Source organism: the organism of the source record quoted next, unplaced genomic scaffold (genome assembly GCF_019419815.1).
Source record: "Pyrus x bretschneideri cultivar Hongxiangsu unplaced genomic scaffold, Pyrus_bretschneideri_v1 Contig40, whole genome shotgun sequence".
NCBI lineage: Eukaryota > Viridiplantae > Streptophyta > Magnoliopsida > Rosales > Rosaceae > Pyrus > Pyrus x bretschneideri.
This window is the reverse complement of record NW_025999724.1, coordinates 3,058,215-3,072,124: the sequence shown is the minus strand read 5'-3', so window position 1 is coordinate 3,072,124 and position 13,910 is coordinate 3,058,215. Positions and strand designations below refer to the sequence as shown.

At 35.6% G+C, this 13,910-nt stretch overlaps 1 protein-coding gene and 1 non-coding gene across 2 annotated transcripts; both read left to right on the top strand.

Moving 5' to 3' along the window:
* Nucleotides 1-7,423: 7,423 nt before the first annotated feature.
* On the top strand, nt 7,424-12,481 carry LOC103957376 (L-3-cyanoalanine synthase 2, mitochondrial). Its single transcript, XM_009369536.2, has 10 exons — nt 7,424-7,837; nt 10,353-10,462; nt 10,594-10,651; nt 10,761-11,024; nt 11,140-11,277; nt 11,385-11,436; nt 11,596-11,675; nt 11,769-11,828; nt 11,909-11,989; nt 12,176-12,481. The coding sequence occupies exons 1-10, from the start codon at nt 7,652-7,654 to the stop codon at nt 12,272-12,274; spliced, it is 1,128 nt and encodes a 375-aa protein (XP_009367811.2). The 5' UTR covers nt 7,424-7,651; the 3' UTR covers nt 12,275-12,481.
* Nucleotides 12,482-12,953: 472 nt separating this feature from the next.
* Nucleotides 12,954-13,042, top strand: TRNAY-GUA. The gene is given in 2 exon segments: nt 12,954-12,990; nt 13,007-13,042. It is a non-coding gene; the product is annotated as a tRNA-Tyr (tRNA).
* Nucleotides 13,043-13,910: the final 868 nt, after the last annotated feature.

Sequence of the window (13,910 nt, the reverse complement as noted above, 5' to 3'; positions counted from 1 at the left end):
GCTTGGTTTATCCACAATTGGGGGACCCTACGCATTCTAGGAGTGATCATGCTTGGTATATCCATGATAGGTGATCACTACCTAGAGTTAGGATGTGGTCCTAATTGGTATATCCGTGATGGGAGACCATACATATTTCAGGGGTAATCATGCTTGGTGTATCCCTGATGCGTGATCATTGCCTACACGATTAGATTATACTTATGGTTTTGCTTGGTATATCCGCAACGGGGGACCATACACATACTAGGGGTGATAAGGATTAGTTGTACTTGGTACATTTTGGTAGGCGACCGTATTTTAGTTCAATTCCGTTGAGTGGTCTAGAATCATTACTCTTACTCATTTCCATAAAGTTAGACTGGAACCCTAGATTCGAATGAATGGGAATTACCCACAGTAGATGTTGTGAGTATACATTAGATTTACCATGTTATTATTTATAATCCAAGTAAGGAATTGTGTAGAGTTCTTTTATTAAATTTTGTGAAATGATATGTGATCTTGTTGATTGATTAACAAAGTTAAATGTTAATATCGTGCATCTTTGATTCATGAATTGGTTAATTGAAGTGATTGTGGAATGATGTTGGATATGATTGTTAGATTTGTTGATCAATGTGACTAGAGAATAATAATGTGCTTTGTTAATTCTTTGATATGTTACATGCTATGGATTGTGGTATTGTGTTGTAAACATAGTGATTTATATGATTGATGGAATGGAAATCTTGAATGTCATGTGGGTTCGTTATGTAGCCTGAATCAAATAATTCATGCCTGTCAAGTCCCAATAATTGATTGAGGAATGCTATGCTTTTCTATTAGAATGTACTAAGATAAATGTCGGAATGTAATGAAGGGTGAACTACAAAAGGTTTGATCCCTTCTTAGGGTATGTAGGCAGTCTAATGCTAAGGTTAGATACAGCCATGAAATAAAAGAAAATGATTGCATGGTTGAATCATTGATTGTGTTTTAGTTGTTTTGGAGATAAGACATGATGGATAAACAGGGATGTAGTGACGTCGCGTGTCGATCTTGGACATATGTCGGGATCGGGGTGGCCCAAAAATCAAACTCAAGCAGTTTCTTCCTTCTTGACAAGCAGCCCAACTGTGGCAACCCAAATTGTGCCCTCTACCATGCCACTTCCTCGGCCCATGCCGAGCTAGCCCTTGGCTCCAGACAAGTTGTGGCCCTTGCCACACCACATCCTCGCCCATGATGAGCTGACTCTTGGCCCCTGCTAGCCGACGTGCTGCACTATCCCTACAACTACCACGCGGCAGCACCACCCAAGAAAAAGACAAATTAAATTAAATTTTTCTTACCTTGGTGTGGCGCGGAAAAGACAAAGAAATCAATGAAAGACGATTCTTTGCACATGCAATCAAAGAAGAATGCTAATGGAGGGGAAACAAATATCTTCTAGCTTTCTCTCTTTCTTGTAGAGATAAATAATTGTCCTCCGAAGTTAATTTAATCCCCTACTTAAGGTAGGCTTAAATAGGCTTTGGAGGGAATTTATTTTTCTTTCCTAGAAGAATCTAATTCCAAGTCCATGTGGGAATCTGCATCAGAGTTGGAGATCTCTACACCTGTTGCCTTTTCCTGCGAGCAACCCAGCAGGTGTGGAGGCAAATGTGGAGTAAAAAATAATCAAGAAAATTATGGAGATGACACGTGGACTTTTGGGTTAAAATGACAAAATTACCCTTAAGGCACACCGGAATTCCCACGTGCATGCAATGGACAATAAGGGCTCAATCAAGAAATAGTCAAAGGTGATCAAAATGGTATTATTCAGATCCCTCTCACCACTCCTCATCAATCCCTTATTGATTTTATTCAAAAGGTAAACTTCCTATCTAATTTAGGAATAATTTCCATGTTAATTGCAAGATATTATTTCACATTATATCTTGTATTTATTCTCCAAATACCACCGTATATGGCCGGCCATTCTCCACCCTAAGGGTCGGCCACCCTCCTATAAATACTCCTTTTATCCCACTAAAATACTAAGTCATTTGCTATCCATAAACTCCTAAACACATTCTTTTTAAAATTCTAACTTTGGCATCGAAGATTCTTCGGTCAAACCCCCCCCCCCCCCCCCCCAAAAAAAAATCATCGTGAGCGCGTGAGGCTTTTGGCCTTAATCTTAGGTGTTATTATTTTGCAAATGCATTTTCGTCAAATGAGAAGACGGCAGAAATTTGCATCCACAGATACATCTTGAGTTTGATTTCTGACACTATGTGAATCACACAATGGTAACCAAGGGAGGAATGCAACTCCTTTGTGAGTCTTCCCGACTCCAGAAATGGTAGACTGACGTGGCGAAATCACCAACTAATCTCTCTTTTTTTAAAATAAAAAAAATCCCCTATATTAATTAATCATTTTGCTTAAATCACATCCTCTCACTAGGGTCATTCTTGAGTTTTTGGTGTTCCAAGGCGAGAAATTAAAATGAGTCATCTTTTGCATATTATTTTCCAAAAAAAAAAAAAAAAAAAAAAAAACAAACACGTCTCTATTTTAAGCTTAAAACATAATAGTCCGAACAAAATAAATACATAAGACTATATTCACTGAAATTTTTATTTTCTAGCATTTTTAGAGGTAAAATCATCAATCATATATCATTCTTAATGCACAAGATTGCCACTTAATTTGATCTTTCATGCGTATGAAAGTCATTAGTCAACAACTTTAATTGATATCTCTTTTTTTTAGTTTCTTATGCGAGAACAAAAACTAGGGTAAAAAACTTTAGGGACATTTGAAGGAGATAGGGAAGGAGAGAACGAAAAAGGGAAAGAAAACTGCGAATGTTGTTTGCACGCTAGGTTTGGGAAACTGATAGGCGCAAATTATAACTTATAATTAACCTTTTTATTTTTTTATTGTTCTACCAATATACAGTTCGTTTGGCGCCTTTACAGCATACCAGAGTTGGGCCCTTAGAAAAACAATTGAGATTTAAAAACTTCAGTTTTGTATAACCTAATATTAAATATTTACGTTATTTATTTTTCATATATGTACACTAATAAAAATTTGGGGCCCCCCCATTATGCAAGGCTCTGGACGATCGACCTTCTCGCACTTACTCAAGAACAGCCCTGCTCACATGTGGCAAGCAGGAAGCGGCTCAACTTTTTGTTGTAGCACAATTTTTCACGTCACCACAAGCCTAACATGTGAACAATATATATTGGGTGACGTAAAACACATGTGACCAAACCTTACATTTGTACTAATTAACTTGCTATGATACTATGAAGGAAATTAAGATTCCATCATAAAACTAATTGACAACATAAGGAGTCGCCAACTCGTTGTAAGGCCCTTGCAAGGTTTATTAAATTCTCCCCATGAGGTGACTTTTCACGTCATCACATCCAACTCAAAACCAATTGATAGTTCATGAATAGGTCAAAGATCATTTAAGCTATTAGAAAAGAGTTTTGTTCTCTGTTTGGGGATCACAATTCAACATAATTCCTCATGTGTGAGGTTATCTAAATTTAACATGTAAAAAACACATATGAAATGTCACGGTACGTGAATAGCATCAACTAATAACATATTAGAATGGAAGCGTTCAACTAATAAGAAATGACAATAAATAGCAACATTTTAGTCTCCAATATTAAAAAAAAAAGAGAGAAAAAAAGAAAAAGAAATCATAGCTTCAACAAAACCTGTCGCTTTCTTTAACTCGAGCACATGTAATTGCTTGTTGGAATTCTGACCACATGCAGAATATCTCAAGGCAAACAGTGACTTATTGGCATGATTAATCTCACGGGTCACAGAAGAGAGAAAATAAGAGAAACGATTTGCCACAGACTAGTTCCATTTGTTGGGAAGAGCCATCCTCTTTTGGCTTCTCAAATTTCCCAAAAGTGCTTTTAGTTTTACGTGTGTTTATTTGTGGTGCATTGCATAGGTCCAGCAATCTTGTTCTCTCCAACTATTTTTTCTGTAAGACGAAAGCAGCTTATACGTTACGTAAATATCTCGATTGGGATTGAAAAGAAAGCTTTTTCTTCTTTTTTTTAAAAAAAAAATGAAAAAGAAAGGTTAAAGAATAAGGAATTTCTCAAACGCTGAATTTGACCATCTAATTGTTACATACATGCAATGAATTTATAGGTAAAAAGGTCAATTTTCAATCTTAGGCAATGTTGTCACTAGACTTCGAGCACCAACAAATCTAACAATTAAAAACGAAATGAAATGGCTATCAAACTAATTATGAATAAATAATTTAATAGATTTGGGTTTGCTGAAGTTCTAACCAAGCTAAAATTTGAGAGTTTTAAATCAAGATAATTAGGTGAAAAAAATGTTAAGGAGATTATATTTTTGGACCACATGGTTAAGGGTGGATGTACATTGAGACCAAGATGGTATCATGACTACTCGGAGTCCGAAAAATATACATATGACGATCTTCCAAGGACCCTTTGAATGTTTGGTATGGATTCTTTTGTGCCCATGAAGCGTTTGATCTAATGTAAGCTATGCATATCTTGGCAGCAATTGGCAGATTGTGTTGAGAGCACTCGACAAATTCTCTCGATAGCACTTATCAGATTGCTTCTGTATATATGTCAATATTTGTTGACATATGCTCAACATGATTCGGCTAACGACAAATAGCCCACCAAATGTGCGACAAAATGCCTCAATGAATAAATTGAAATTTTTTTTAGCTTTCTACGCTCTTGTTCTATCTAAAAAACTTAGACCTTTAACATTGTGACCCTCCAATGTTTGAATCTTGGATTCACCATTGCATATGGTATCATTTGATATGACAAATAATATGTACATGTCACGACAATTAATGAATTTATCTCATTAATTATTAATTATATGCATCGCTTCCACATTACGCGGTATAAGCATATGATATTAACACGTGGTCTCCCAACATTACTTTAATTAGGTTGAGCCTCGTGATATACTTTTTCTCCGTAATCTACATCATGTACCATTTGACATTACTATTTGATTGTGGTCGGAGTCAGAGGTTTGAATGTATTTAGCTTTTTCAAACCTGACCGAGGATTATTCATAACCTTCGGGGTGTGGGATATCTTAGCATAATCTACGACATGTGATCTATTTCAAAGTACTAAAACCAAATTTGTGAAGAAAATGTTTTGAACTTTAGACCATAGCTAGTTTGATTGATGACCATAAACAAAAGTCAATAGTAGAGGTTTACTTCATGATTCTTTGTAGGACATAATATGAATACTTAATTGGTGGAGAAGGGAGGCTATCAAAGTTGGGATTGAAGGAGACGGAAAAAGATCTTCTTTGGATCCCTTCCTCCAAAGCCTAAAGATTAAGGGTTGATTTGGAATTGCTGTGCTTTGAAAAAAAAGCTACTTTTGTTGTGCTGTGAAAATAAGCAGCTGTGAAATAAAGCAGCAAAGTGTTTGGTAAACTTTTTGTAAAAGTGTTTTTGAAAGAAAAAAAAACAGTATTATAGAGTTTGGTAAACTTTTATATAAAACAGATATGAAAAAAAGCCGGTTTTTCAAAGCTGGATTTTGCAGCTTCTTGTTTTTGGCTTTTTTTACCCAAAACTATGAAAAAAAGTTGAAGCTGAATGTTTACTAAACACAAAAACAGCTCCCAGCTTTTTTTTATACCATTTTTTTCAGAATTACCTCAATACCAAACTAGGCCTAAGTAATTCGGAATTTTGAAATTTGGTCCAAAGGCTAAAAACAAAGAAATTAATAAAAACTTTTAAAAACTATAATAATTTTTAATCGTTGAATTAAATTTTAAAAGTCTGAATAACTTAATTCTTAAACTTTAAAATGAGAGATCCGAAGGGGATCTCGAGACAGGTTCTCCAACTGGATGTAAACTGTAAACTGCACTGGCTGCCCAAACCCCAAGGGTTGCACTATTTATGTCTTTTAGTTTGAAAGAACAAAACAAAAGGAAACTTGCTACTAGAGTAGACAGCGTCCTGAGATGCCCAATAGCCGACCTTGCTGATATCGCTGTAACCCTATTTTTACATGGGACGTGGTATTTATACATTTTATTTTATTTTTCATATTTTTTTATTTTTAGTAGTCGGATCAGATGAATTAAAAAAGATTAATGAACGAAAATTATAAAGAGGTGTGTGAGAAGTAAAATGAGATATGTGGATAGCACATCCATTTTACATGACTTTTGTCACTATAATAAAGAATTGCTCCTCTCAACTCAAATTATAAAATTTTAAGTAGAAAAGGAAATGTGTCACATCCCGGCCCAGGCGGGACCACTTCCCGGGCCCGCTCCACCACCGTAGCACGATATTGTCCGCTTTGGGCTTACCATTCCCTCACGGTTTTATTTTTGGGAACTCACACGAGAACTTCCCGATGGGTCACCCATCCTGGGAGTGCTCTCGCGCGCTACGCTTAACTTCGGAGTTCCTATGGAACCCGAAGCCAGTGAGCTCCCAAAAGGCCTCGTGCTAGGTAGGGATGGGATATACATTTAAACTCCCCTGGGCGATGTGGGATGTCACAAAATGATCTACGCGCAATAATTTTTTTTTTTTCAGTTTATTTATTTATATAGTTGATAATTTTTTACTTAATTTATTCATTACAAAGAGTAGCTTATCTGATGTCAAAAAGTTCATACCAGTAATAACAGTAAAAAAAAAAAAAAAGAACTAATATTTCGAACCAAAATGTCAATTCTTCTGTGGCACGACATGAAATGACAGCAGCTTCAAATAATTTTTAATTAGTTATTAATTTTGTATGCTTTAAACATTTATTATAATTATTTTCTTTTAGGAAATTGTTATTAGCACTTCAAACTTTCTATAATTGAAAAAAAAATACACTTGTGAGGAGTATAGAATGAGACTTTTAAAGTGCTAATAATAATTCCCTTCTTTTATCAATTTATAATTAACTGTTGATAGTGTCACTCTTCCAACTTGTCTTTTATCCTACCTTTTTTTTTTTTTTTTGCTTAATCAACAAATTCTTATATTTCCTTATTTTGGTGACGGTTGCAATTTCTAATAGAAGACGATTAGTATTCTGTTGTCTTACTAAAGAATTTTTTAAATTACTATCACGAATTATTTATATATTTAAAACTTAATAATTAAAAACTGAAATAATTGAAAAATACAACTAAATTTAAAGAATAGTGTTAGGATGGTCAAATTTTTAAATCAAATTAGTAAACTAAATGACGTGTTATCAATGAAAAATAAAAACGTTACATTTAAGTAATAATCGAATCATCAACATTCATATTATTTAATTTAAAATTTTGACCTACCTATCTTAAACTTAAAATCATATGCATAAACAATTTAATGCAAAAACAACTGAATTAACATGAGCACGCCTGCACTATTCTCTCTGCTGTCCACTCGATTCCTAGAGATTGGTGCAACTTTCAACCCAGAGTTGATGTCACTGTCGTCGTCCTAGTATCCAACCGCCTTCTTCCTCCCTAAAACTTTATAAAAACGCCCTCTCCTCTCCTCTCCTCCTTAACCAATCCAACCCCTCCCCCCCCCCATAACTCAATTCCTGCTCTACCTCACTACTTGCAGCACAGTAGTAGTAGCTTGCATCCATTAATGGCTGCCCTAAGGAGCTTTCTCAAGAAAAAATCCTCTGTGCTTTGCAATGGAGGAGCCGTGAGACACAGGCTCTTCTCCGCTCAGGTGGCCCAACCCATCCCCGACTCTCCATCTTTTGCTCAGAGAATCGGAAATCTCCCCAAGGATCTTCCTGCCACCCAAATCAAAACCCAAGTTTCCCAAGTACGTTTTCTCTCTCTCTCTCTCTCTAGAAATTTCATTCTTTGGTAAACTGGAAATGTTTGATTGCATGATATGTTAATATTTTCAGATTTTTTTTTTTTTTTTTGGTAATAATCAGTCCAGTTTACCATGTATAAGTTTATACAAAAGAGTAAGCAATATACACACCCATTTTTTACTTTTCATACATTTTTTTTTTAATTTTGAACTCTCAAATCGAATAAATTGAAGAAGATTAATGATAAAAAATTAATAAAAATGTGTAAGAAGTAAATAAGTGTGTGAATAGTATTTTTTTATACAAAAATGTTCTTTTAGCCGCCAACCTGAATTACACATCGTCAACCAATGGACATGCTTTTACGGTTCATTCGCTAGCCAATAGTCAGGAACGAGAAAATTGCATTCAGCCAGAATTAAATTGTGGAGGAGTTAAGATGGAAAAGAGCCAGAATCGAGTATGTGTTAATAAATTGTTTTATCATTTTTGTTTTTTTTGTTAAGAATTTATTTTATAGTCTAATTAATAGAATTATTTTTTTTTTAGCAAACAATGTTATATGTACTAAAGGAGAAGGGATGAACTTAGTCTCACAACGAGTTAGTAATAATGCAATTCAAATTTGTCTTTGACAAAATTCAAACTTAAAACATTTCACTTACAAATAAAGAAGAATACAACTAAACTGTAATACTAAGTGACAATCGAAAATATTTATTAACCTTCCATTAATTTTTAACAAGAAGCAGCCTTGGGGTTCTTTTCTGGAATGAAAGGTAATTTTGGTATAATTAGAACCAAGTGAAGGCATAATTGGTATAAGAAATCCATTTCATTCTCTACATATCCCGAAATTCAAATACCTCCCTCGTTTAGGAAGTCCAATTCCTAAAAAAATGAGAATTTCTAAATACGTATGGATCGTACATACATTTTGATTCTTTAAAGTTACGTAAACAAAGAAGTATCCCTTAATCGAAATTTTGTAAAGTGATTTCGTCATTAGTGTTTTAATCATTAGGAGCATTTCCACCCCATCCCAAATAGAAGGAAATTGGGTAACTGAATCACCCAAAACCACAAAACCTTCTCCACCCCAGCCCTAAAATTTGGGCAATAGGCGGGCCCAACCCAATCGGACTGAGCGATTTGATAGGGGATAGCCTATGTGTACGCTTGAGTAGGTCTGACGTGCTGACGTCAGCCATATTATTTTTGTTTTTGCGTCAGTCGTGTGGATCGGGTGAGGGCGAGTGACCCGACAAAAAACATGAGCTGGGCCAGCGCTGCAGCCACTTAGCCCATTTGTGCACTTCGCCGTTGGATCTCCCCAAAATCCGACGTTCCATGTTAATTCGACTTTTTTTTTAATTCAAAAATGAAAAAGTATCTGAAAAAGTATTTGTGACCACGTGGCACAATCTTGGCATTTGGACTGAAAAAAAATTAATTTAACGGTACAGATTAATTTAGTAAAAAAATTTTAAATATTATAAAAATACAAATTTAATAGAATATGTATCATGATGTGACAGTCTTGGTTAAAACTCTTATTTGAATTTAAGTATAATATTTTTCTAAAGTAGTTTATCAATGTCAATTATTCAGGCAATTCATTTACAGGATTCAGACACTTACTATTTACTACAATAATAATTGCCTTTGCCTAATTGCTTTGACAATTATTTATTGTCTTAGTGGAGCATACTTGCTTGCTCTCAGAGAATAAAAGAACAAAGACTTTGTTTATATAATCTTAATTAGTTTTATATGTTGAAATTTTAATTAGTTTTATTTTCATGAAGAACAAGGCTTTGAGCTACGTGTTCTGAACCTTTTGTCGTTTTGGCTTTTTGAAAGCATAATTTGTGTAGGAGGCTCAATACCTTGCCGCCCAAAAAACAAAAGGACAAAACTGGAAAAACAGACAAATAATCCTTCTTTTTTGTTGTTATTTTGTCATGGTTGATAAATCACTTTTTTCTCGTGGCGTGAAATGATTGATAAACTACTTGTAATATGTTCGTCGATACTTCTGAAATGGCTAAAAGAGCTTCTGACAACTTAAAATTAACAAAAAAAACACTTGAAGTGCTCTTCTAAGAAACGCATTTATTTTTAGAAGATTGAAATATATACGTATTTTAATATGTATTTTTTTTTATTGTAAAAGAGATTTGACTGTATAGATCTGTGTAACTGATTTATAATCAAAGAAGAGGTGTCCTATCCTAGGACCTCCGTCAACTCCCATTAATTTCTTGTCCGAAATTGTCACGTGCGTAACACATTGGACTGTGAAATATTTGATGGATTAAGTACAGGAAGTTAAGAAAAGTTGATGAATGTTCTTGGATTGGATAAATCTGCAAACTACATGGACCAAATTCGATGCAGTTGAAAATACAGCAACGAAAGTGGAACTTTGAAAACTATAGGGACTAAAAACGTGTCTTAGCCTTTGTTCGTTCTTCTTCTAGCCTTTTCACTGATAATCTTCTTGCCATATTTCAGCTCATTGGTAGAACTCCCATTGTTTATCTTAACAAAGTCACTGAGGGATGTGGAGCTTTCATTGCTGTCAAGCAAGAGATGTTCCAACCCACGGCTAGCATCAAGGACAGGTACATTGTTACTTCACCGGATCACCCGCATGAGAAACATAAAGTCTTACTGCTTAACGTTGTTTTTGTGTATACACATTAACCGCCGAGTACAGATCAAATGAAAATTAGTTTGCTTAATTTTGGTGCAGACCGGCACTTTCTATGATCAACGATGCAGAAGAGAAGGGTTTGATAACTCCTGGGGAGGTTAGCGGAAGATTTCTCTTTGCTTTCTTTTTTCTGGTTAACTGCATACGTTTGTCTTGCATTACTGTTTCAGATTTCCCTAATTACTGTTGTGTACATTTTGCATCAGACAACACTGATCGAGCCAACGTCAGGGAATATGGGAATCAGCATGGCGTTTATGGCAGCCATGAGAGGGTATAAGATGGTCCTAACTATGCCGTCTTACACTAGTTTGGAGAGAAGGGTGTGTATGAGATGCTTTGGAGCTGATTTAATTCTCACTGATCCAACCAAGGGGATGGGAGGGACTGTGAAGAAGGCGTATGATCTTTTGGAATCTACGCCGAATGCCTTTATGCTCCAACAATTCTCAAATCCCGCCAACACTAAGGTACGCAATATTTGCTTTGACTTAACTTGATCAAATGTTGCACCAGTCTATCATTATGCTATGTATGATCATAAAATTGAAGGTGGATATACGACTAATCTCGAAAAAAAAACAGGTGCATTTTGAAACTACAGGCCCTGAGATATGGGAGGATACCAACGGACAAGTTGACATCTTCGTAATGGGAATTGGTAGCGGAGGCACTGTCTCCGGGGTCGGGCAGTATCTCAAATCTAAAAATCCTAATGTTCAGGTGATGGCATTGGAGCTATCTTATAATATGTTCATGCGTTTTGTGATGTGTCGTTATATTCTGTTTTTATTTCCTTAGTAATGTTGAATCTCTTGCAATCATGGTAGATATACGGAGTGGAGCCTGCTGAAAGTAATGTGCTGAATGGCGGTAAACCAGGTAGAGTATTGCTTAACATCTTGTTCCAAAGTTAACCTTTATGATTACCTGCCTAGATATATCCTGAAGAAAAAACATGTCCGTGATTGTATTTTTGGAAGTTTATATCTTTTGCAAGATGTATTTTCCTTTCTTATATGAAACTGTCTATGGTAATAGGTCCTCATTCAATCACGGGCAACGGGGTTGGATTCAAACCAGATATATTGGACATGGATGTGATGGAAAGAGTGATTGAGGCAAGTACCAAATTTGACGATATTTTCTTATGAGGAGCCGAACTTGCTAAACAAAGGAAGTTTTTGTACTGAGTTTCATTTCTTATTTTTCAGGTTCGTAGCGAAGATGCAGTAAACATGGCAAGACAATTGGCACTGAAAGAAGGGCTTATGGTAATATTCAGTGACTAAAAATCACATTGTATCAACACATTGAAACGTATTCACTTACGTCCTACTTCGGATTTATGCAGGTGGGAATATCGTCTGGAGCCAACACAGTGGCAGCAATGGAGCTTGCTAAAAAGCCAGAAAACAAAGGCAAACTCATTGTGGTAAGGGCGACATATCCTTTGTTTTTCATGCATGTAAGATTAAAGTTAATAACATGTCCGGCTCACATTTTAAGAGACGGGTTGATCGGTTTGTTCCTTGTTGACATTTTGAGTTTGTGACATGTGATGTGAATTGCGACACACATTGGTTCTTTGTGATCATTTGCTTTTTTGTTTGGTTTCCAGACTGTTCACGCAAGCTTTGGGGAGCGATACTTGTCATCTGTTCTATTTCAAGACCTGAGGCAGGAAGCCGAAAACATGCAACCAGTTGCAGTCGACTAACCTTAAGTACTCCAAGGCTCTCTGTGTGACATGTAAAATCGCTTGTATCAGTGCATGCGTTGACGTCTGTCGCGACGATATAAGGCCTTATGTCTTGAAGTTAGATTTTATGCATACAACATTGTCTGCAATTTACCTTTCTTGTGAAACTTGTGTTGTGACTCTCTGAAAGTGTAATGTAATGCAATTCATCTTTGATTCTGCTGAGCATGTGTGCACACGTATAACCACACATATAACCATGTAACCTTTGAGGTATCTCATATGAGTTTTGAGGTAATATGTTCAAGGAAATCAAATCTTGAAGGACAAAGGATATCCACACACTAAGGCTTTGTTTGGTGACTTGGATAGGATCGGATATGATAATTCACTACATTCGATGTATGTTGTAGGAGGAAATAGATGCGACTTTCAAATTTTGCCTGAGTTGAAGTAGAAGTTGAATTAGTCGTGAATGAAATTTATTTCCAATTTTATCATTTTTGTGGGGATTAGGAGGAATAAATTTACTTCATAACTACTTATCTTTTACCTTCAATTTGGACAATTTGAAAGTTGACATTTATTTCTTGTTCAGCATACACTACGTCCAGTGAATTATATATTACAATCAAATGCTAGACACCGAGTGAGGACTAAGTATATAAATATAAAAAAGTTGGAGGCATGACAACATCCGACCTTAGCTCAGTTGGTAGAGCGGAGGACTGTAGTTGCAAATAGCAGATAATCCTTAGGTCGCTGGTTCGAATCCGGCAGGTCGGATCTTTTTTTCTGGTTTCTCTAGAAAAGTTCTTTCTTTGTTTTTACTTTGCTGGAAAAGAAAATTCGTTCATAAGTTGACTAATACAATCAGTTCCAATACAATCGAATATTAAAGCATATGAAGCAATTGTGGGATAGCTCTATCCCAAATATGCATATTAGAAATCGATAATCCTTTACTAGTGATAGCATCTGCTACAAAGTTTGCTTCTCAAAAGATATGTTACCATTTCACACGTTGAAAAAAAAATGACAGCCAATGAATGTCCTCAATGATAGCTCTTATCCACCAAGGAGTGTTGCACTTATTTTGAACTGCATCAATGACTAACTTAGAATCTCATTCCACACTAATCATCTAGAACCCCTTGAGCTTTGCAAATTTTAGAGCATCCCTCAACGCCAAAGCTTCCGACTATAAAGATTGTGTTTTCTCCCAAATTTGAGCTCCAACAATAATAAGGACAACCATGTTCATCTCTTATCACAAAACCCGCACACTACATTGTTTCTGACATGAGCATGCTCCGTCGTCTTCTTCGTGTTCTTGACATTCAACTGAAAGAAATCCATGACCACCACTTCAACCAAAGACAAAACTTGAGCAGGGCGGGGTTTAATATTTCTAAAAATCAATTTATTTCTATCATTCCATATTTGTCAATATATCAACAAAGCCTTGCTAAGCTTCGATAACTCAATTTCGTAAACATTCAACAAAGATTCTAACCAGTCTAATATATTTGTATAACCATGCACGCTATTAGTAAAATGAAGTTGAGAGATGTCAGACAACGTGCCTTTTAATTCAATTGTAGCTTTAAATTCTAATATTCACGTTTGAGTTTTGGATAAATTTTATATACAT